The sequence below is a fragment of the Hyla sarda genome, chromosome 11 (assembly GCF_029499605.1).
Source record: "Hyla sarda isolate aHylSar1 chromosome 11, aHylSar1.hap1, whole genome shotgun sequence".
NCBI classification, from domain to species: Eukaryota; Metazoa; Chordata; class Amphibia; order Anura; family Hylidae; genus Hyla; species Hyla sarda.
The window spans coordinates 92,386,441-92,408,741 of NC_079199.1; the positions used below are offsets into that span (position 1 = coordinate 92,386,441).

At 41.2% G+C, this 22,301-nt stretch overlaps 1 protein-coding gene across 1 annotated transcript; it reads left to right on the forward strand.

Annotated features, from left to right (window-relative positions):
- The first annotated feature begins 1,122 nt into the window (after positions 1-1,122).
- LOC130294965 (embryonic protein UVS.2-like) lies at positions 1,123-18,826 on the forward strand. Its single transcript, XM_056545121.1, has 13 exons — positions 1,123-1,203; positions 2,215-2,242; positions 4,257-4,301; positions 6,829-6,963; positions 7,055-7,172; positions 11,256-11,431; positions 12,314-12,395; positions 12,521-12,648; positions 13,935-14,050; positions 14,343-14,568; positions 15,247-15,365; positions 16,320-16,530; positions 18,656-18,826. The coding sequence occupies exons 1-13, from the start codon at positions 1,123-1,125 to the stop codon at positions 18,658-18,660; spliced, it is 1,470 nt and encodes a 489-aa protein (XP_056401096.1). The 3' UTR covers positions 18,661-18,826.
- The last annotated feature ends 3,475 nt before the right edge of the window (positions 18,827-22,301 follow it).

Below are 22,301 nucleotides of genomic sequence, written 5' to 3' on the forward strand. Positions count from 1 at the left end.
AGATCACGACGCAAAAAATGAGTCCTCATACCGCCCTGTACGTGGAAAAATAAAAAAGTTATAGGGGTCAGAAAATTACATTTTTAAACGTATAAATTTTCCTGCATGTAGTTATGATTTTTTCCAGAAGTGCGACAAAATCAAACCTATATAAGTAGGGTATCATTTTAACCGTATGGACCTACAGAATAATGATAAGGTGTAATTTTTACCGAAATATGCACTGTGTAGAAACGGAAGCCACCAAAAGTTACAAAATGGCGGTTTTTTTTTCAATTTTGTCGCACAATTATTTTTTTTCCTGTTTCGCCGTGCATTTTTGGGTAAAATTACTAATGTCACTACAAAGTAGAATTGGCGACGCAAAAAATAAGCCATAATATGGATTTTTAGGTGGAAAATTGAAAGGGTTATGATTTTTAAAAGGTAAGGAGGAAAAAACGAAAGTGCAAAAACGGAAAAACCCTGAATCCATAAGGGGTTAAGTGATTTTACCATAACAACCAATCACAGCTCAGCTTTTATTTTACCAGAGCTCGATAAATTATGAAGGTGAGCTGTGATTGGTTGCTGCAGATCAATCACTCCAGTTTCTGTTTCGGACAGATTGATAAATTTGGATTATTGTTTTAAAAAATATTTTACCTACGATTTTTACCACCACATGTAAAGTGAACTAAGTCTAACGGAAATAAAAAACCTTTTATAGAAGTCTGATTGTTACAAGGAGAAAATATAATTCACTATAAACCACCAAACAAAAAGTGTAAAAAAGACCTAAATAAAACTTTAGGTGTTAGTGATCAGGTATAAAACTATTGTTTTTTTTAAGCATACATATGTAAAATGCTGAATGTGACATAAAAAATGGCATACGTGCACCTTCACTAAAATTATGATGGTTGTCATCATGTGGTCACATATAAAGATAATTATACATCTGTAATAGTCATATACCGGCCCCAGGCTTTTCATATGACCATTACAGATCTCTTTATTTCTGCTTTGTGATTGGATACATTTCTGTCCTTTACATGTATATAAGGCTTTCCTGACATGAATATTAGCATTCATCTAGGCCAAGAGCAAATTGTTCCAATATTGTAGAGAAATCTCAACAACATGGGTGAGAAGATCTTCCTCCTCCTCCTCCTTTCGGTCTTAGGACCGGTAGCAGGTGTCCCTCTGCCTCCATCATTACAGGTAAGATCAGACTCATATACACATTATCTTATCATATGTTATACCAATAATTTTTGACATTGCTGAACACATAGACATTTAATTTTATATAAATACTATCTATCTTTGAACAGTAGAAGAAGACTTTACTAGTTCAATATAATCGCTGAGATGTTAGGATGGCAATAAATGGTTAACATTAGAATATGACTAGACCTACTGGACCACAATGACTTTTAGTTTGGCCCAAATCCTCCCTCTTCTTGGTAGATGAAATAGCAGCAAATTAGTAGCCTGTAATGTTATTTATGGATTGTAAACACTGGTGTCTGTGACTGAGGGTGTGAATGGATGTGAATGGAGCCTCCAGAGCAGAAGTCAACACTTTATAACAGAATGTGTCATTTTGCTTAGGGCTCGTTCACACCGCCGGGAGGTTCTTCTACAGGAAGCTCTGTCAGGCAGTCCATCAAAAGGATTGTGTATGTCCTTTATTTTTTCTCTGCTCAACTCCTGGAAAATATGGACACCAAACAGACCCATTTAAGTCAATGGCGGTGTCACTTGTCCCGATAAGGGTCCATTCAGCGCACAATCGGCATGTGTAAACTTTGCCTTAGAAATCAATGTTTTTATCTGAGTTTATGCAAGAATCTATTTTTTATTGTCTCCTAAAATAACTAAGTTCTTCATAACTTCATAGCTTCCATGTCTGAAGTGTTTATCTTTGTAAATTCCTGAATTCCTGTCAAACAACCAGGCAATGTCATTTTTATAAATATTTTTTTGTGACCATTGTTGGTAGCATTTTTTTTTCTTACCTTCCTCTTTCTGTGAAAAAAAATTCTTTACGCTAAATAAGAAGTTCTAAATGTAGATTGCAGTGAATCCACTATGTATTTAGTATTAAGGAAAGGTGTATAGTTCTATCTCATAGTCATACTTTTTATCTTATATGAAACATTTCTGTATTTATCCATTTTTGTACATATTTAGAAGCCTTAGTAATAATTATTTATGTCTCTTCCTCAGGTTTCTATACCGGGTTTAAGTGAATATGGTAAGTGCTCTCTTTTCAGTTTCCTAAGAATATATTAACACCTGGCGAATATGAAATTGTTGGATTTTGACTTCCTTATTGAAGTTTTTTTTGTGAAAATCCATCGAAAAAATTTTGCCCTAACAGTTTCTCATTTTAAATGTATATGTTTACTGCTATACTAGTAAACGCTCTATATGTAAGAGTAAACACATTTTTTAAAACATTAAAGAATTTTAAAACACAAAGTAAATACCGTAGCTAAACTCTAAACATTCACTTTATAATAAACATACCAACTGATTTAACAAATATGTTTTGGGTCACACAAAAAAAGAGAAAAATTCTCATAAAGACATGACCGGTTAATAGGGCTTTTACCACTAACTGCTCATGATATGGTTTTTGACTTCAGCTTAATTTTCGTGGACCACATCGAAAAGGTAGAGAACCATAAGTAGGGACCCAAATAACTATGTGTGGTCATCAAGTCTCTGGTTGAGAAGTACAGCTCCAGTTATTGATCATAATGTAGACAAAAAGCCCCTATTATAAGAAACGGCATAGAAATCTAGAAGATTTGTTATACAATGTCATGTAGAAGCAACACTGCTGGAGACAAAGTGTATCCTTTAGGAACATGGAAGCATGGTTTGCTCTTAAGAGTATTTATGTAGCCATATACATAAGATAAAAGTAAGTTCATGGTTGAACAACTATTGAATAAACAATGGTCTGAAGAAAGATGGTGTCATACACATTTTAGTCCATATTGACCATTAGAGTTGTTCAAATTCACATGATCATTTACATCAGGCTAAGGACAAGGAACATTTCTGGGAATATTCTAGAAACGTTCTGAGAATATTCTCACCTGAAAGAATGTTCACGAACAGAGAATGTTCCATCCGACTGAAGTTTTTTAAGGCTGGGTTCACATAAGTCTAGGATCCAGCATAGGTGTACTCTGCCTAGAATTCGACGCAACTGATGCCACAACTGATGCCACATCTGATGACAAGATGTCATCAGTTGTATGGCATCCAGCTTCCATTGTTTCTGGATGGCGGACAGCAAGCTGTGTTCCCCTGACCGGTGTCCTTCGGCATGTCCAACTATCTGGTGTCAAAATTGAGACACTGGATAATTGTTAACTGTCCCATTCAAATGAATGGGATCAGTTTTAGCATCAGTTTTCCTCCAATGCACACCTAAGCAAACTATGCTAGACGCCTGATATATGTGAACCCAGCCTAACACAGCTGACTTTTTTTCAGGCATTATTATCAGCCAGGTAAACAATCATTTATGGTTAAAGGAGATGTCTGGGGCGGGCTATTCATTTTCCATCCTGCCCAGGCTGCAAAAAAAGACAAAACAAACTTTCACAATGCCTTCCTAAGTTCCCCAGGTACTCCGCAACAGCTGATCGGTTGGCCGAGCTGTCTGCTTCCTACTTCCTTTAGCCCGGGACGTCACACAGTGCTTCAGCCTATCACCGGCCGCTTCCTAGCCCGGGACATCACGCAGCACTTCAGGCTATCACCGGCCGCAGTGATGTCCCGCTTTGGCCAGTGATAGGCTGAAGCGCAGTGTGACGTCCCGAGCTAAAGGAAGTAGGAAGCAGACAGCCCGGCTGACTGAACAGCTGCTGCAGAGCTCCGGGGGAACGTAGGAAGGTAAGTGAAAGCTTGTTTTCTCATTTTTTGCAGCCCAGGCAGGATGGAATAGTAATAGCCCGCACCGGACATCTCCTTTAAGAGTCAGCCACTGAACAATGGTTTTGGTTAAATGACTCTAATCTAAGGTGTTTGGACACCTTTTGCACATAAGGTAATATATTCAGTTGGTGTCAAGAGCTTGTAGCCACTAATTCAGTAACACTATAATAAGGTAGGAAACATGTTCTCTTAAGATACTATTATACGAAGTTCTAATATTTCACTATTTCTTAAAGTTTTTTTCTTGCCATGAACATTTGAGTTCTTTCTCCATGAGGAATTATGATCAATATACTTCTCATTTATTTCTACAGAAAATAAGTTAAACGAGATTAAGAACATTGGAAAGTCAGATCCAGGTAAAAAAAAAAAAGTCATGCTTATGATAGTTGTGAGAATATCCAGACGTGTGATATATATATATATATATTACACAGGTTTTACAATTGAGTTTATCTTTTGATAAATCTCCACAATGATCTGAACTGGAGAAGATTCTTCTCCATCTCTGCAGACAGTAAAGAGATAACTGTAACGTCTGACAGTCTTAGGCATCAATCCTATTATCTGGTCCTATCAGAGAACTGGTGAATCATTAGAAAAATCATAGAGAAAGTTAGTCTTTGATAATTGACATAGGGCAGAGCACACGTAGACAGACTAAAATGAGGGAGGAGATAACGTTTTTAGGGTTTTTGCCTTCTACAAGGGCATGTGAGGCAATGCGACCTTCTAAGTAACAGGCATTAGGCTACAACATGGTGGAATGCTTTTTTTCAGCTGTTGCCAGAAAGTTATACATATTTGTAAATTACTTCCATTAAAAAATATTAACCCTTCCGGGGCTTATCAGCTGCTGTATGATCCACAGGAAGTTCTTTTCTTTTTTGCATTTCCTTTCTGTCTGACCGCAGTGCTCTCTGCTGACACCTCTGTCTGTGTCAGGAACTGTCCAAAGTACAAGCAAATCCCCATAGCAAACCTATAATGCTCTGGACAGTTCCTGACATGGACAGAGGTGTCACCAGAGAGCACTGTAGTCAGACAGAAAAGAACTTCCTCTGTAGTATACAGCAGCTTTTAAGTACTGGAAAGATTAAGATTTTTTAATAGAAGTAATTTAAATATACAGCAGTGGTAGGATATTTGGTGGATAAGAAGTTTTTAATGAATTTTTTTTTGTGTGTGTTTTTTATCCCAGCCTGAACACTTTAAATAACATGGAATTAAACTATGAACAACCCCCTTAAAGCGAGTCTCTGTTGATGGTCCCAGCAGCAGGATATCTGTTTTAATCTTACTGCAACTGACTAACACATGGCTATTATAAGGTTGAGCACGAATATTCGTGATGCGAATTTTGATCGCAAATATCGGCACTTTGTGATTTCACGAATATTTAGAATATAGTGCTATATATTCGTAATAACGAATATTCCTTTTTTTTCTTTTGTTTTGTTTTTTTCGCATGGAAAAAAAGTGAACGAACATAGCGAATATGCCAATTTCGCTAACATAGGGCTAATAATGGGCAATATATTCATGAATTCGAATATGGCCCCTGCCGCTCATCACTAATGACTAACACAATCTGGAGATCTACTTGCCGGAAGTCCCATGCAAGTCTATGGGACTTTTGGCAAATCTGTCTCCAGAATATGTTGGTCTTGGGTCAAGTCTTGTGCTCCACAGTTGCCACAAAATTTAAACAGTAATCCTGCCATCGGGACCATTATCGGAAGTTCGCCTTAAGTAGATTGTAAAATAGTATCATAATTTGTACGGGCACTTCATGTTATCAACATACAATATATTAAGACAACATTATCCCATCCCTTCCCCACACCCCTACCCTTCAATTCCCTGGTTGAACATGATGGACGTATGTCTTTTTTCAACCATACTAACTACCGTATTTTTCGTCCTATAGGACGCACCGGCGTATAAGACGCACCCTATTTTTAGGTGCAAAATCTAAAAAATTTAAGATTTTGAACCCAATAGTGGTCTTCAACCTGCGGACCTCCAGACGTTGCAAAACTACAACTCCCAGCATGCCCGGACAGCCGTTGGCTGTCCGGGCATGCTGGGAGTTGTAGTTTTGCAACATCTGGAGGTCCGCAGATTGAAGACCACTGCATAGGAGGTAATACTCACGTGTCCCCGCCGCTCCGGACACGTCACCGCTGCCCTGGATGTCACTCCATCGCTGTCGCCGTGTCCCCGTCGCTCCGGAACGTCTCTGCTGCCGGCCGGGCATCCTCGCTCTCTGTCGCCGCCATCACGTCGTTACGCACGCCGACGCACGTACGCGACGACATGATGACGAGGAAGGAGAGCGCCGGCCATACAGGGGATCCCTGAACGGAGAAGACACCGAGGAGGCAGGTAAGGTCCCTCCCGGTGTCCTGTAAGCACTAACCCGGCTATTCAGTCGGGCTGTTCGGGACCGCCGCGGTGAAATTGCGGCGGTCCCGAAAAGCCCGACTGAACAGCCGGGTTAGTATCACTTTCCCTTCAGACGCGGCTGTCAGCTTTGATCGCCGCGTCTGAAGGGTTAAAACAGGGCATCACCGCGATCGGTGATGTCCTGTATTAGCCGCGGGTCCCGGCCGTTGAGGGCCGCAGGGACCGCCTCCATAGGGATGTATTCGCCGTATAAGATGCACCGACTTTTTCCCCCCAGTTTTGGGGAAGAAAAAGTGCATCTTATACGGCGAAAAATACGGTATGTAACTATGTAACATAAATAAAAATTACTGTTTTACCCAACCAGAATTACCGAAATTATTATTATTATTATTTCCAGTTCCAGGGCACTGTTTAAGAGGCTAAAGTAAATTTTTAAGGTGAAAATAAACATAAGTCAATATCGTCTTCATTTAGACAATACCAAGGCTTTACGGGAAGATGACATGCTGATAAGTCCTGGACGCAGTGCTATGAAATGTACAGAATGTCTGTGGCCCAAGTCTGCAAATGGAATGGTTGTTGTGCCCTACTCTTTTTCCTCAACTTACAGTAAGTTTTTCTTGCTCTTTTATACATATGGCAGCCATGCTAAATGTCCAACAATGATTCATTATTATATAAATATATTTTTCACCTTCAGATGATTGGGAGCTAAACGTATTTAAGACTTCCTTCGAGGAATATGAAACACTTACCTGTGTGAGGCTTGTGCCCCGGACAACAGAGCAAGACTTCCTCGACATTATGTCTTCACAGGGGTACGTTTTACTATTCTTTCTTCTTCAAATTTTCTTGAAATGAAGCTAATGCTAGTTCATGAAGAATGTTATAAACTTTAATAGGTTAAGATGAGAAAATCAATGATAAAAAAAAAAAATCCAATTCATTCTGAATTTCCCCCCAAAAAACATTGTCTGATTTATCCAAATTGAAAACTTTTGGTATTAGGTTTTAGTGAATCGCGTACCACTGCAGGCATTCCTCTTAAATGTAGGAGCTCTAGTATCTGTACACTGAGAAGCAACACAAACACTGGATGGCTCAATCCTCAGTTAAAGGGGTAACCCCGGTGGAGTTTCTTTTTTTTTTTTTTTAATTAAATGGTTCCAGAAAGTTAAACAGATTTGTAAATTACTTATATTTAAAAATCTTAATCCTCTGCCACCTCTGTCAATGTCCGGAACTGTCCAGAGCAGAAGCAAATCCCCATAGTAAACCTATCCTGCTGTGGACCATTCCTGACATGGACAGAGGTGTCAGCAGAGAGCACTGTGGTTAGACAGAAAAGACTTTCAAAAAGAAAAGAGCTTACACTGGGGCATAAAGCACCTGATAAGTATTGGAAGGATTAAGATTTTTAAATAAATAGAAGTAATTTACAAATCTATTTAATTTTCTGGCACCAGTTGATTTAAAAAAAATTATTCTACCGGAGTGCTGCACTTTTCCTCTACATTTGCTAGGATGAGCATACGGTGAATGCTTTGTTACTCGGCATAAAGGAACAGGGACTTTTGTTTTTGACCGAAGTCCTTGCTCATTTACTTTTCGTTTCCTTGGCACACCATGACAATAACGTAGGGCCAAGCAGAAAGTACATACAGGAGAAAGGACTCCTTTTTTTCTTTTTTTTTAAATCAGATAGTTTTTATTAAGTTTTTTAAACACAGTTTAACAATAACATACAGTCCCCAACAGCCCCCCCCCCCACACACACAGAACCATTTCGTCTCAGCCCCTCCCCACCAATGCCCCACAACCCTCCGTGTACATAAGTCAGAAACCATAAACCAGCTCCAGCAAATCCACATCAAGAACATAGTTGAATAAAAAAGAACAAAGGAAAAAAAAAGGAAAAAAGAAGGATATAAAAACTCAGTCCCCCGAAGCCATGGAAAATAGCGTTCGCAATCGCATTCCACTAAATCACTCACACAGCCATCCTCATACACGTCAGGGAGGGAGACGCAGCATACCAGGGCACCCCAATATTAGCTCTCTTGTCAGCCCTTCCATTCAGAACCACATATTAGAGGAACCATACTAAGTTAAGATATGTCTGCAGGGGGATGGAATCCCTGCACCCAGGGACCCCAGACACCATCAAACTTCCTCTCCACTTTGCGCTTAGTATAGATCCCCTTTTCCAGTTTCACTACTTGAGCTACTCTTGCAATGAGATCAGCCACTCCCGGAGGAGAGGATCTGATCCAAAACTGTGCGATCAACTTCCTGGCTTGATACAAGATTCTCAGGATCCCAACCTCTGCCAGGGAGGGTTCCCGACCACAACCTATAAGTCCAAGTAGGCATTCCTTGGGAGCTATGTTAATGGTCACCCCATACACTGTTCTAATGAGCTGCAGCTTCAGTCCAATAAGTCAGCAAACAAGGGCACGTCCACATTATGTGTACCAAGTATGCCTCCAGCTCACCGCATCGCGGACAAGCCGAGTCAGACCTTACCCCTATCATATGAAGAAATGAGGGAGTCTTATATACCCTGTGAATAAAGAACAGTTGAGACAGCCTATTAGATTCCGATAGAGACAAACATGAGGTAAGTGCCAGCACAGTACTCCAGTCCTCATCAGTCAGGATCCCAAGGTCCCTCTCCCACTTAGACCGAACCGTCAGAGGGAAACCCTCATGATGAAAGCCAAGTAGTTCCCCATAAAGCCAAGAAATCACACCAGCAGAATCACGTTTAGTCACAGTAGATTCCAGAACCCTATTAGACTGTACCCGTAACACCCTCACCCGATTCTGCGACTCATAGGCATGGCGGATCTGAAAATAGCGGTAAAATGAGGAACGCGGTAGGGCAAACTCCTCCCTTATTTCCTCAAATGACCGAACAACCCCCTGATCAGCTAACTGACCCAACTCACAAAGTCCCCTCCTCTCCCAGAACTCAGCATTGGCATAGGAATTAAAGACCGGCAAGCCAGGGTTATGCCACAGCGGAGTAAATTTGAAATAACTGGTAATACCCAAGAGTTTTCTCGCGTGGCCCCAGAGCTTACACAGTAGGTGAGTCGTAGGAGAGGAGTCAGGAGGCCTGGTAAGGGCCCCAATCTCTAAAATGTGCAACGGTATCCTACCCCCATGTTTGGCCATAAACAATCGACCAGTAGGTCCCAATGTGGAGTGCGCTGCCCATCCTCTCACCTGATGCAACTGTGATGCAAGATAATACAACCATGGATTCAGTAATGCAAGCCCCCCTGAAGATTTACCCCGCTGTAATGTTTCCAATTTAATCCTAGCGGCCCCCCCCCCCCCCCCCAAACCAGTAACCTGAATAGTCTCTGAATCCTCTGAAATTGAGCCATCTCTATCCACACCGGGGAATTCTGCAATATATATAACAGTTGCGGCATAAGAACCATTTTAGCTAGATTAGTACGTCCAACTACCGAGAGTGGGAGCTTACACCATACGGACACTTTTTGGGAGCTCTTATCTAGAAGGGGGAGTAGATTGCGAGGAACAAAATCATGTAAGGAGGGAGTAATGTAAATTCCTAAATATTTAAAGCTAGAAACTACTTGTATCTTAGAGATAGCTATCTGAGGCACCTCTGGTAAAGGGTCTAGAGGCAACAGGACCGACTTGTCCCAGTTAATGAGTAAACCTGAGTATGACCCAAATTCTGTAATAAGGGACATCACCGGGGCTAGTGAGTGAGCTGTGTCTCCCAAAAACAACAACATGTCATCAGCATATAGGGCCACCCTTTCTTCCATATTCCCATACCGAAACCCCCTTACATCAGGTGACATCCTTAGTATGTTAGCCAGAGGCTCAATAGCTATGGCAAAGAGCAGGGGTGACAGGGGACACCCCTGTCGCGTGATTCTGGGTTTCTTAGTCGTGGCATCACTTCCCCCCCCCCCTCTCCATTCATGTCTATTGGAGGGGATGCAATGGCCGTTATGGCCCACTCCTATAGACATGAATGGAGGGGGTATGGTGTGACATCATGAGGGGGCGTGGCCTGATGTCACGCCTCTGTCTAGAAACCCAGTGTAACCTTAAAGGGATATTCCAGGCAAAAACCTTTTTTTATATATATCAACTGGCTCCGGAAAGTTAAACAGATTTGTAAATGACTTCTATTAAAAAATCTTAATCCTTCCAATAGTTATTAGCTTCTGAAGTTGAGTTGCTGTTTTCTGTCTAACTGCTTTCTGATGACTCACGTCCCGGGAGCTGTGCATGATGGGAGAATATCCCCGTAGGAACTGCACAGCTCCCGGGACGTGACATCATCATTAAGCAGTTAGACAGAAAACTTCAAAAGCTAATAACTAGTGAAAGGATCAAGATTTTTTAATAGAAGTAATTTACAAATCTGTTTAACTTTCCGGAGCCAGTTGATATATAAAAAAAAGTTTTTGCCCGGAATACCCCTTTAATGTTTCTATTCACTTTTATTCACTGAAAAAGTGTTGTTGACTAAAACTATGACAAAAATTATTACAAAAATCAACGAAATTAACGTGGATGTTCCTCAGTATTTTACACCTGGGTGACCTTCACCATGTACTATTGTCACTTCTCTACATCTGATAGAATATGGTCTTTAACCTGCCCTTGTATTCGTAAGTTTGGCCTTTTTTGTTTTTCCCAGTATATATACCCCAGTGTGTCTCCCTGAGCTTAGAAAAAATAATAAATATATTAAATTGACCCATTTTGCATATGACACGATGGGAATCAGAATATCAGGGATTACCTGTATTAAAAAATGGATTATTACTTATCATTTTAATTTATCAATGTTCAAAAAGAAGTATTATAATATTGTCTTGTTTCCTCTTGTTTCCTCTCTTCAGGTGTGTAGCCTATGTGGGGCGAATAGGTGGAGGTCAGATGGTTGGAATAGCTGGTGGTTGCATGTACAGAGGAATTATACAGCATGAGATAAACCATGCCCTAGGCTTCTACCATGAACATATGAGGAGTGACCGTGATGACTATGTCACCATCATGTACCAGTATATCTCACCAGGTAATGCCCCTGCCATAAATACATGCTTACCGTATTTTTCGCCCTATAGGACGCACCGGCATATAAGACGCACCCAATTTTAAAGGTGCAAAATCTAGAAAAAAAAGTTTCTGCACCCAACAGTGATCTTCAACCTGCAGACCTCCAGATGTTGCAAAACTACAACTCCCAGCATGCCGGGGCATGCTGAGAGTTGTAGTTTTGCAACACCTGGAGGTCCGCAGGTTGAAGACCACTGGATAGGAAGTAATACTCACGTGTCCCCGCCGCTCCGGACCCGTCACCACTGCCCTGGATTTCGTTCCATCGCTGTTGCCGCGTCCCTGTGGTGTCCCTGACGCTCTGGAAGTCTTCTTCCCCGAGATCCACGCTCTCCGCCGCCGTCATCACATCGCTACGCACGCCGATCCTATTGGATGACGGGACGGTGTGCGCGACAACGTGATGACGTCGAAGGAGAGCGCCGCCATGCAGGGGATCCCGGCACGGAGCAGACACCGAGGAGGCAGGTAAGGTCCATCCCGTGGTCCTTTTAGCTGTTCGGGACGCCGCAATTTCACCGCAACGGTCCCGAACAGCCCGACTGAACAGCCGGGTTACTGTCACTTTCGCTTCAGATGCGGCGGTCAGCTTTGATCGCCGCGTCTGAAGGGTTAATACAGGGCATCACCGCGCTCGGTGATGTCTTGTATTAGCCGCGGGTCCCGGCCGTTGATGGCCGCAGGGACCAACCCGATAGGTGTGTATTTGCTGTATAAGACGCACCAACTTTTCCCCCCTAGTTTTGGGGAAGAAAAAGTGCGTCTTATACGGCGAAAAATACAGTAAATATTTCATTAAACATTACAAAATCCAGTCTAATAAAAATGTCTTATCTTATAGATGACGCTCCAAATTTTGACAAAGAAGACAGCAATAATCTTGGTCTGGAGTATGACTATGGATCAGTGATGCATTATGACAAGTAAGTTTGTTTTTATGTTTTATTAATATTTTTTTTAAATAATATTTTATTACTACTCTTCTGTGACATATTATTCTTTCACCATCTTGGACATTCACCTTGTTCCTCTCTCCTGTATCTGACAGCGATGCCTTCAGTAACACTTCAGGACAACCCACCATTGTGCCCAAACCTGACCCAAATGTCCCAATTGGACAAAGAGATGGAATAAGCCCTCTAGATATGTCTAAGATCAACAAACTCTATCAATGTGGTAAGTTCTTACAGGTCTAGAGAAATTGTGACATAATGATAAATAACAGAGAAAACAAGGACATATTGGCCCTGATTTACTAAGAGGGGAGTGTAGGTTTTGTTGTGTTTTTTGCTGTTCCAACCTTTTTTTTTCCATGGAATTTACTAATTTACTCCGCTTTCGGAAACTTTATACCTGCTTTAAAGTGTAGGGTTTTCTTACCAGAAAATCCCCATGATTTTCAGAGTGGTTTTCAGAAAAGACAAGTGATTTTGGATGAAATGTAGGGAACACGCCTCTTTTCTTGAAAACCACGCCCATTTTGTAGGTTTATTTTTCACTCTGAGTGTTTCTGATTCTATTGGGTTTTTTCTGTCCCACATTCAGAATTTACACAGGATTTTGGCGCACAACCTGACAAAAAGAGTTGGAATGCTGTTAGTAAATGAGGGCCATTGTATCAATGGTTGATATCTACAGTTTTGACTAGGTAAAAGGAGTGCTACTGCGGCACTGCGATATACAAGTAAAGAGCCGCCCCACAGGCTAGGATAGATTTAGCAAAACCAATGTTGGTGGTGCTCAGGTATTATAAAGTAGCAGCAAGTATTCACATGAAGAAAGGAAACAACCGGCCACTCTCCATATTCATCTTCTTGCTTTCTTCCATGGTAGAATACTCCCATGGATACAAAGGGAGAGAAGGAGCGGGGGGTACACAGGCAACAAGCTCCGTTTTGCACTGAACACAGTGCTTCTCCCGGCCATCGGGTTTTGATCCTTGTTTGCAAAGTTCTTTATTGTTACATTATGACTGCTTACATTATTTATGTTATTTAGGAGGAAGACGTTTTTTTTTTTTTATCAACCAGCAGCACCTAAGGTTTAGTGTTAATATAGTTTTTAAAATCTTGTATCCCAGATCTATTACATTCATAAAATAGAACCTGGTTTCCACCACTCGGGCGGTAAACAAATGTTTTCAAATCAACTGGTGCCAAAAAGTTATGCAGAATTGTAAATTAAATCAGTTGCTGTATGCTCCAGAGGAAGTTGTGTAGTTCTTTCTGGACTGACCACAGTGCCCTCTGCTGACACCGTGTCAGGAACTGTCCAGAGTAGGAGAGATTTGCTATGGGGATTTGCTTGTACTCTGGACAGTTCCGGACACAGACAGAGGTGGCAGCAGAGAGCGCTGTGATCAGACTGGAAAGAACTACACAACCTGCTCTGTAGTATACAGCAGCTGATAATATACAGATATAAAATCTTTAGTTATTGATTTGATGTATTTTCTCTTCTAGATGTCTGTGCAAATTTACTTAATAAAAACAGCGGAAGCCTGACCTCAGCCAACTACCCATCAGCCTACCCAAATAACGCCAACTGTGTCTGGCTCATAAGAACACCATCACAACAGGTAAAGTAATAAACAAGCAGAACGACTAACCTAAGACCTCAGTTATTATTATTATTCACATATTTATCTATACTGCCTATATTTCTATATTGTCCATGAAAATGATATTTAACATTTTATATTTTTGTTATTAATGTTGTTGTCCAGGTCTTTTCCCTTGAACATTTCTACTATAATCCACTTTATGCAACAAAAGGTCCCTCTACAATGGAGAAGGATATCTATATGTGAATTTAGCACTAGAAGTTATTTACTCATTTTATTTATATGTCTTTCTTATTACTCTTTATAGGTTGCATTGAACTTTGTGGCGTTTGATGTCCAGTCATCTCCTAATTGTATGTCGGACTATATTAGGATTTATAATGGACCCACTAAGAATTATCCTCTGTTATTGGACAGAACCTGCGGGACTGGGTTGATTCCTCCAATTATTGGATCTACTAACCAACTATTGATTGAGTTTTCCAGTGATAGCAGTGTTACTGGGGTTGGCTTCAACGCTGTATACAGCACAGGTACAGTATTACATTCTAGTTCTTGTATTATATATTTTTATATTTTGGTTCATTTTTCATTGCTATAATTGAGGAGGTTAATATATGATGACCTATCCTTATTGTCCAATTTACACAGCCCCCCCCCCCCCCCAATCAGCTGTTCAGCACTCTGCACTATATAGTGAATGGATCCAGAAGCATAGCACCCATCATTGTATAGTGGTGGCACCAGGCAACTACAGCTCAGCTCCCATTCACTTGAAAGAAAGCCTAGCTGCAGTTGCCCAAAACCACCATAATGTAATAAACCGTGCAGGGCTTCCAGACCCATTTACTATAGGATGCAGGGCGTCAAACAAGTCGATCAGTGGGGGTGTGGGCATCCTGCCAAACAGTGATTGAAAGACCATCCTGTGGATAAACCATCAATCATACATCGTTTTAATGTAGTTGTAAAATGTAAGATGAGCTGTAGCACTCGGATCAGCCATTTACTACATCGTACAGAAGTCACTTTGTCCAGCACATGAGGCTTTGCTATCATATATATATATATATATATATATATATATATATATATATATATATTTTTTAGAATGTAGCCATCAAGAAAACGATACAAAAAAGTTACGATACAAAAAACTGTATACATGTATTTGTGTACTTTATTCACTTCATTAAAACTGTTTCCCACAGTGCAATGTGGAGGAACATTCTATATGCCCCAAGGATCCTTTACTTCCCCCGGTTATCCCAATGAGTATGGCCCAAATCTGGACTGCGTCTACACAATCGCGGCTCCTGCTGGCAAGACGGTAAGGTTTCTTCTTACAAGATTGTCTAAAGACTCCAAAAAGTTTTCTCTATCTATCGTCCACAAAAGGGCAACACATCCACCTACAATAGTTCCCAGTATGGTGCACACAGTTTTACGGGCCTTGGCCAGGGGCCCCAGTGAAACGTTGCTACTCTGTGAACATGTTGGAGATGGAATCAACTCTTGGTGCGGTGGATACCCTATGTGCTGTGTTGTTTTTTAAACTATCTATCTATCTATCTATCTATCTATGTAAGACACTTATTATGGGAATAAACACACTTTGAGGAATTGAGTGCTGCAGAGAGCTTCTGTTTATCTATCTATCTATTTATCTATCACAACATATTAGTGGATAAGGAGTAAGATTTGGAGTTGGGAATTCCTTTAAGGATACATTCACACATACAGGTTCTGCCTCAGATTTAATGTTGCAAATATCAATTCAACTAAATGATTGAACACAACATCAAGTTCTGTGGATGAGAGTGAGGAGTGTAAATGATATTCTATACTGGAGGGACAACCAGCGCAGAGACTGACCTCCACAATGGACTGGAGAGGGAAGAGTTAAATGTAGGGAGAATAAATAGTAATGAGTCACAGTATTCAAGGCGAGAATGAATCAATACAAGAATAAGAGGTTTTGCTCTTTCACAAAAATTAAATGGCGGCTTCTGGAGATGGTTTTTGAGATACAAGTGACAGAGACGTATACAGGAGTAAATATAGAGACAGATCTGAGCCAAACATGACCCCAAAACAGCAGGCATGCCTAGTCATAATGGGATAGGACAAACCATTGAGTGACATATCCACATGATTCCTCAAAGTTATAAATACTTTATATGTTTCTATCATGTCTGCCTCATTAATTGTCATAATGTGATCAGCTATCCTGTATTACCATGGTGTATAATAACATTATCATGTATGTGTCTAATCTTTACAGATTTCCCTGAGCTTCAGTGATTTCCATCTGGAGAATAGTTCTTTCTGCATATATGACAAAATAAAGTGGCTGGATGGGACGGCCTCAAGAGGTCCATTTTGTGGTGACCGTAACCCATTTGTCATTAACACTAAGTCCAATACCATGAAGCTGACCTTTCGTAGCGATGGATTCAATCAGAAGAAAGGATTCTCAGCATCTTATACATTTGGTGAGTCCTACAGCCTCATCTTTATATAGTCTTCACATACATAGCACATTATACAATGTATGTAAGAAATCACTGCTAATTGTATTATCCGGTAAAGAGCTTTATATGGTCTTAGAAGATGAGATGTCAAATATAAGTATTTATAGAATTAACCATAGGAGTTACTTACTTTGGACAATGCCAACTTGTTTGAAGGGTCACTCAACAATAAGGAGATGAAAAGTGTCCTACTGCTGAGAACCCTGGCGATCAGCTCTTTAAAGGGGGGAAATGTATTAATATGTGTCTTCCTGGGAGTACTACGACAGGGGAAATAGAGCATTACACAGTAGAACATTACCCAGAACACAGAATATAAGTCTAGGGCAAAAGATGAGGATTCTGACTCTACTCTCTCTATGAAATCAGATTTTTTTTTAAAATAAACTTTACTAATAGAATGGCCCCTTTTGCTTTTAGACTAGCCTTCTCCATTACATTGCACTATAGATGATAAACTCATCACATTGTGACCCACTGCTTGGGGCCGAGAGATGACGAATCAGAATGCATCTCTTCAACCACATAGGGAATCAGAGAGGTATTGTTTTCATTTTATTTTTATTTTTTTTATCTCCACCATCCATGAGCCATCAATTTTTTTGATCTATCAACATACTGGGCTTGGGTTTTTGCAGGACAAGTTTAATTTAGTTTAATTTTTAACGTCATTCTGATGGTGTTGGTGTTTTTTCTGGTCCAAGACTGTGGCGGCGGGTGTCAGCTGTTATTGACACCCAGCACTCACCGCATATAGCATAGATCCTAAGACTGCATCACATTTCCCTAGCACAGATCTGCTCTATATTCTAGGCGTATGTGGCTAAGAGACTATAGCATAGTCCTTATTATAATTGGTGTTATGTCTGTGGAATGCCTGGGAATTGTAGGTATTCCAAAGAAATTATTTGTGGGTATTCCACTATGGCCCCAATCTCTCTCTCTGTATATATATATATATATATATATATATATATACAAAAAGTAAGCTGCAGCACTCGAGGCTTCCAAAGTGAAAAATGTTTATTCCATGTTAATACAAAGCAAGCATCGCTTGCTTTGTATTAACATGGAACAAACACTTTTCACTTTGGAAGCCTCAAGTGCTGCAGCTTACTTTTTGGATGTGCCATAGGCCTTGACCGGGGCCATCTTGCTGCGGGCACCACCCACACAAAGAACCTGATGTGCTGCTCTACAAGTTTACTTTTGCCTATATATATATATATATATATATATATATATGTATTGTGATGACTCGCTCTTGCAGATAGGTGCGGTTGCAGTATAGAGGCAAGGAAACAGTATTTATCAAATCAAAGTTCAGTGTTTTATTCACACTTGGCACACAGCAAACAGTCTTTAAATGCAGAACAGAGGAAACATAACAAAAGTCCACCTGTATTCCTTAGGTGTTTGTTCACACCTGAGTCCATGCCATACGGCATCAAGCAAGTCTTTTCCAGGCCTCCAGGCAGGCTGCTCACCAGCTTCCAAACTTGGAGAAAACGTAGGGAAGAACTCCACTCTCAGCTCTCTCTGGCAATGTGAGCTGCAACTAGCAAATCCCCCTCAGCTGGTGAAGCAGGCTGCCTTTAAGGCCAACAAAAGGCGGCCTGGATTGTGGGGAATGGCCCCCACCCTACACTGGATCATTCCCAGTAAGAGCCGTCCCGGATTGGCCTTCCAGCCATGCTACGGCCATAGTGTCAGTCTGCATCCCAGCACAGACACTGAATAAATACCAGCTCTTACCTCCCCCACGATGCCTTTCACCTTCTCACAATATATATGTATATATATATATATATATATATATATATATGTATATATATATATATATATATATATATATTTATATATATATATACATATATACACACACACACACATATATATATATATATATATATATTTACACACACACACATACACATATACATATATATATATATATATATATATATATATATATATATATATATATATATCTTATAAGGATGTCACTGACCAAGACACGTTTCCATTGAATTGGATGTATTTGATTTTCTAATACATCTTTCTTTATCTTTTTCTTTCTTTACAGTATAACTGAAGGTCTCCACACTCCGGAAAAAAAACATTTATCTCCTACAGTTCATAGAAATGACTGGACATCACTCCTGAGGATAAACTTATGGGATAGTCGTCTGTATTTTCTTTTAATTTAGCAAATTATAGTTAAAATTAACCTAAAGATTAAGAATTGATTTCAAATGATTTTTCGGTCACTTATACACTTGTTTTATTAGATGAAAAAAAATTCAATAAAATTTCTTATTGCATCAATATGTTGTCCCATATTCAGTTGTTTTAAATGCATCAATGTATACGTGATAATGTGAACGTGTGAGATAATGTCGGCCATATTAAAGGGAAACTCAGGTGGAAACAAGTAGAAAACAAATGTTTTCAAATCAACTGGTGCCAGAAACTTAAACAGATTTGTAAATTACTTCTATAAAAAAATCTTAATCCTTCCAGTACTTATCAGCTGCTGTATGCTATAGAGAAATTTGTGAAGTTCTTTCCAGTTTGACCACAGTGCTCTCTGCTGACACCTCTGTCCATGTCAGGAACTGTCCAAAGCAGGAAGAAATCCCCATAGAAAACCTCCCCAGCTCTGGACAGTTCCTGCCAGTCTCCTTCTGTGCCACGCCACCTCCTAGCTTCCTGTGTGGACGAGTAGTGCCAGGGGTGGCGACCTGGGTGCCGCATGCTGCAGCAAGACCATCCCGCTTTGTAGCGGGCTCTGGTAAAAAACAAGCGGCACCTTAGACTCTGCTCCCTGGCACGACTCCAGTCTTCATCCACACAGGCCCAGAGGATCCACCACCTGCCGTCCCCGTAACAGTCACTTGCCGTGACCGTAACAGTAAGATCCGGCCATGGATTTTGCTGGGGTGCCTTTGCTAGATGTCTCAGATCTTCCCACCGTCGTTGCTCAACAGGCGCAACTATTGAATCAACTCTCAGCCATGGTGCAACAGCTTCTTGCCGCTCAGCAGCAACAACAGCAACAGCAGCGCAGCCACTTGTTCCTGAGCCTCCTCCTGTGTCTGCAGCTTCTCCTGGGACCAAGCTTCATTTGTCCTTGCTTTCTAAGTATGACGGAGATCCCAAGCTGTGTAGAGGCTTTGTGACACAGTATTCTATCCATCTTGAACTCATGGTTCCCGACAGAGCGTGATCTGTTCCCGACAGAGAGTGCTAAAGTGGCATTTATGTTCAGTCTACTGTCTGGAAAAGCTTTGGCCTGGGCTACTCCTCTCTGGGATCGTAGAGAGTTGGTCTCCTTGAACTTGTCAGCCTTCCTTGCAGAATTCCGCAATGCATTTGTAGAACCCGCGCGAGCCTCCTCTGCCGAGACGGCTCTACTGAACCTCTGCCAAGAGATCTCCTCCGTTGGCGACTACGCGGTTCAGTTCCGCACACTTGCCTCTGAACTTTCTTGGAATGACGAGGCCCTGTGTGCTACCTTTAAAAAATTACTTTCCTCTAGAATCAAGGATGCTTTCGCTGCACGAGATTCTCCGGCTAACCTAAGCGAACTTATCCATTTAGCCACTCAAATTGATGTGCGTTTTGCCGAGAGGCAGGAGGAACTTCCTTTGGAAAAAGAACCTGCCCAAACACGGCGATTACCTCGTCTGGCACCCGTGTTCCAACATCCATCCCTACTCTCTACTTTGTCTCTTGCCGAAAAGGCTATGGAAGTGGACCGTTTTCACTTAACGCAGCAGGAAAAATCCAGTTGACGCAATGAGAACTTGCGCCTATATTGTGCCAGTCCGGAGCACTTTCTCAAAGACTGTTCTATACGTCCTCTGCGTCCGTGAGAACGCTCTCAACTTAGACCTTTCCTCACTTGACCACCCCGGTTCAAGTATTTTCCTCTGCCAAGTTGTCTTTCATCGCTTCTGCTCTTTTGGACTCTGCTGGCAACTTCATTGGTGCCTCCTAGGTCCATAAACACCGTCTTCCAGTGTCTCATCTTGCCAAGCCCTTCTACATCTTTTCTGTTAATGGACAAAATCTGAACTGTAAGGTGCAATATTGCACGGAACCCCTCGTCATGCAAGTAGGAAATTTGCATTAGAAAATAATTTAATTCTACGTGCTACCACTTCGGAGCTTCTTCTTGGTCTTCCTTGGTTTCAACGTCATTCTCCACAACTTGACTGGAAAACTGGTGAAATCACTTGTTGGGGAGAATATTGCCAAGATCACTGTCTTGTTACCCTGTGTTATCTTCTGTGCCTATTAACCTCAGATATAAAGTCTTGAATTGGTCACCTTAGAAGACGGAAGACTCCACGACAGAAGCCTGCAAGTCCCTTATGCCTTTGCCCATTCCAGAAACCCCCTGGTCTCATGTAGTGGGGAACTCTCTGAATTCCAAAGAAGAGGGGAAGACCAAAGGGGGGGGGGGGTTATTGTAACGCATGCGCTCAGGACGGACACGCCGGCCATGAGCGTTCTTTGCTTATGTCCCCCTGCTGGAAGCCCTGGGATTCGCATTGCGGGACGCGCCCGCATGCGAATCCCAGTCCGTCACTCACCTCACTCATCTTCCGCCTCTCTGTATCCTCGCAGTCCCGTCACACGTGCCCCCACCTCCTAGGGCACGAGCGCGCCAGAGCTCTCACTCTTAAAGGGCTAGTGCTCAATAATCAAGTGTCTACACCTGTCTCCTGTTCTTAAATATCAGCTCCTCCCTTGTTTCCCTGCAGGATCTTTGGTTGCCTATTGCCATTGTGAAAGTCCTGTGTCTCTCTTACTGTGTACCTGTTCCTTGCTACCTTACCTACCCTACACCTGTGTTACCTGCCCTCAGTGCCCTGACCTACTGCCATCTTGCTATGTCCTGCCAATCTCCTTCTTGATATAATTAAGTTTTCTATGTCTGAACATAACCTAAGACTAACCACCAACATAATCTGAACCTCATATTCCCATCTCCGAGGCCTTTTTTGAGTTGCAGCAGTTCTAAGGCACAGGCTGTGTACTACTTTAGGAAATAGGCCTCTACGTCAGCACAATACCTGCTGAGTAAAATCAAAATGGTGTTTAAAACCTTAACATTAATAGATGTGTGTACAGATGTTGTGTCCCCTTTCTTTCTCCTTGGCTCAACATATTCTAATTCTCAGTTCTTCGAGAATTAAAGCGGTACTCCGCTGGAAAACTTTTTTTAAAATTTTTTTTTTTTAAATCAACTGGTGACAGAAAGTTAAACAAATTTGTAAATTATTTATTTAAAAAAATCTTAATCCTTCCAGTATTTATCAGCTACTGTATGCTCCACAGGAAGTTCTTTTCTTTTTGAATTTCTTTTCAGTCTCACCATAGTGCTCTCTGCTGACACCTCTGTCCAAGTCAGGAATTTTCCAGATAATTAGAGGTTTGCTATGGGGATTTGTTCCTGCTCTGGACAATTCCTAAAATGGACAGAGGTGTCAGCAGAGAGCACTGTGATCAGACTGAAAATAAATTAAAAAAGAAATGAACTTCCTCTGTAGCATACAGCAGCTCATAAGTACAGGAAGGGTTATGATTTTTAAATAGAAGTACCGTATATACTCGAGTATAGGCCGAGTTTTTCAGCACGATTTTTCGTGCTGAAAACACCCCCCTCGGCTTATACTCGAGTGAACTCCCCCACCCGCAGTGGTCTTCAACCTGCGGACCTC

Bases quoted from the DNA above. Each gene is read 5' to 3' on its own strand.
- LOC130294965 (XM_056545121.1), top strand. From the start codon at position 1,123: ATGGGTGAGAAGATCTTCCTCCTCCTCCTCCTTTCGGTCTTAGGACCG. The intron at 7,173-11,255 runs GTACGTTTTACT...TCCTCTCTTCAG, and splicing joins GACATTATGTCTTCACAGGG to GTGTGTAGCCTATGTGGGGC. The intron at 12,396-12,520 runs GTAAGTTTGTTT...TGTATCTGACAG, and splicing joins TCAGTGATGCATTATGACAA to CGATGCCTTCAGTAACACTT.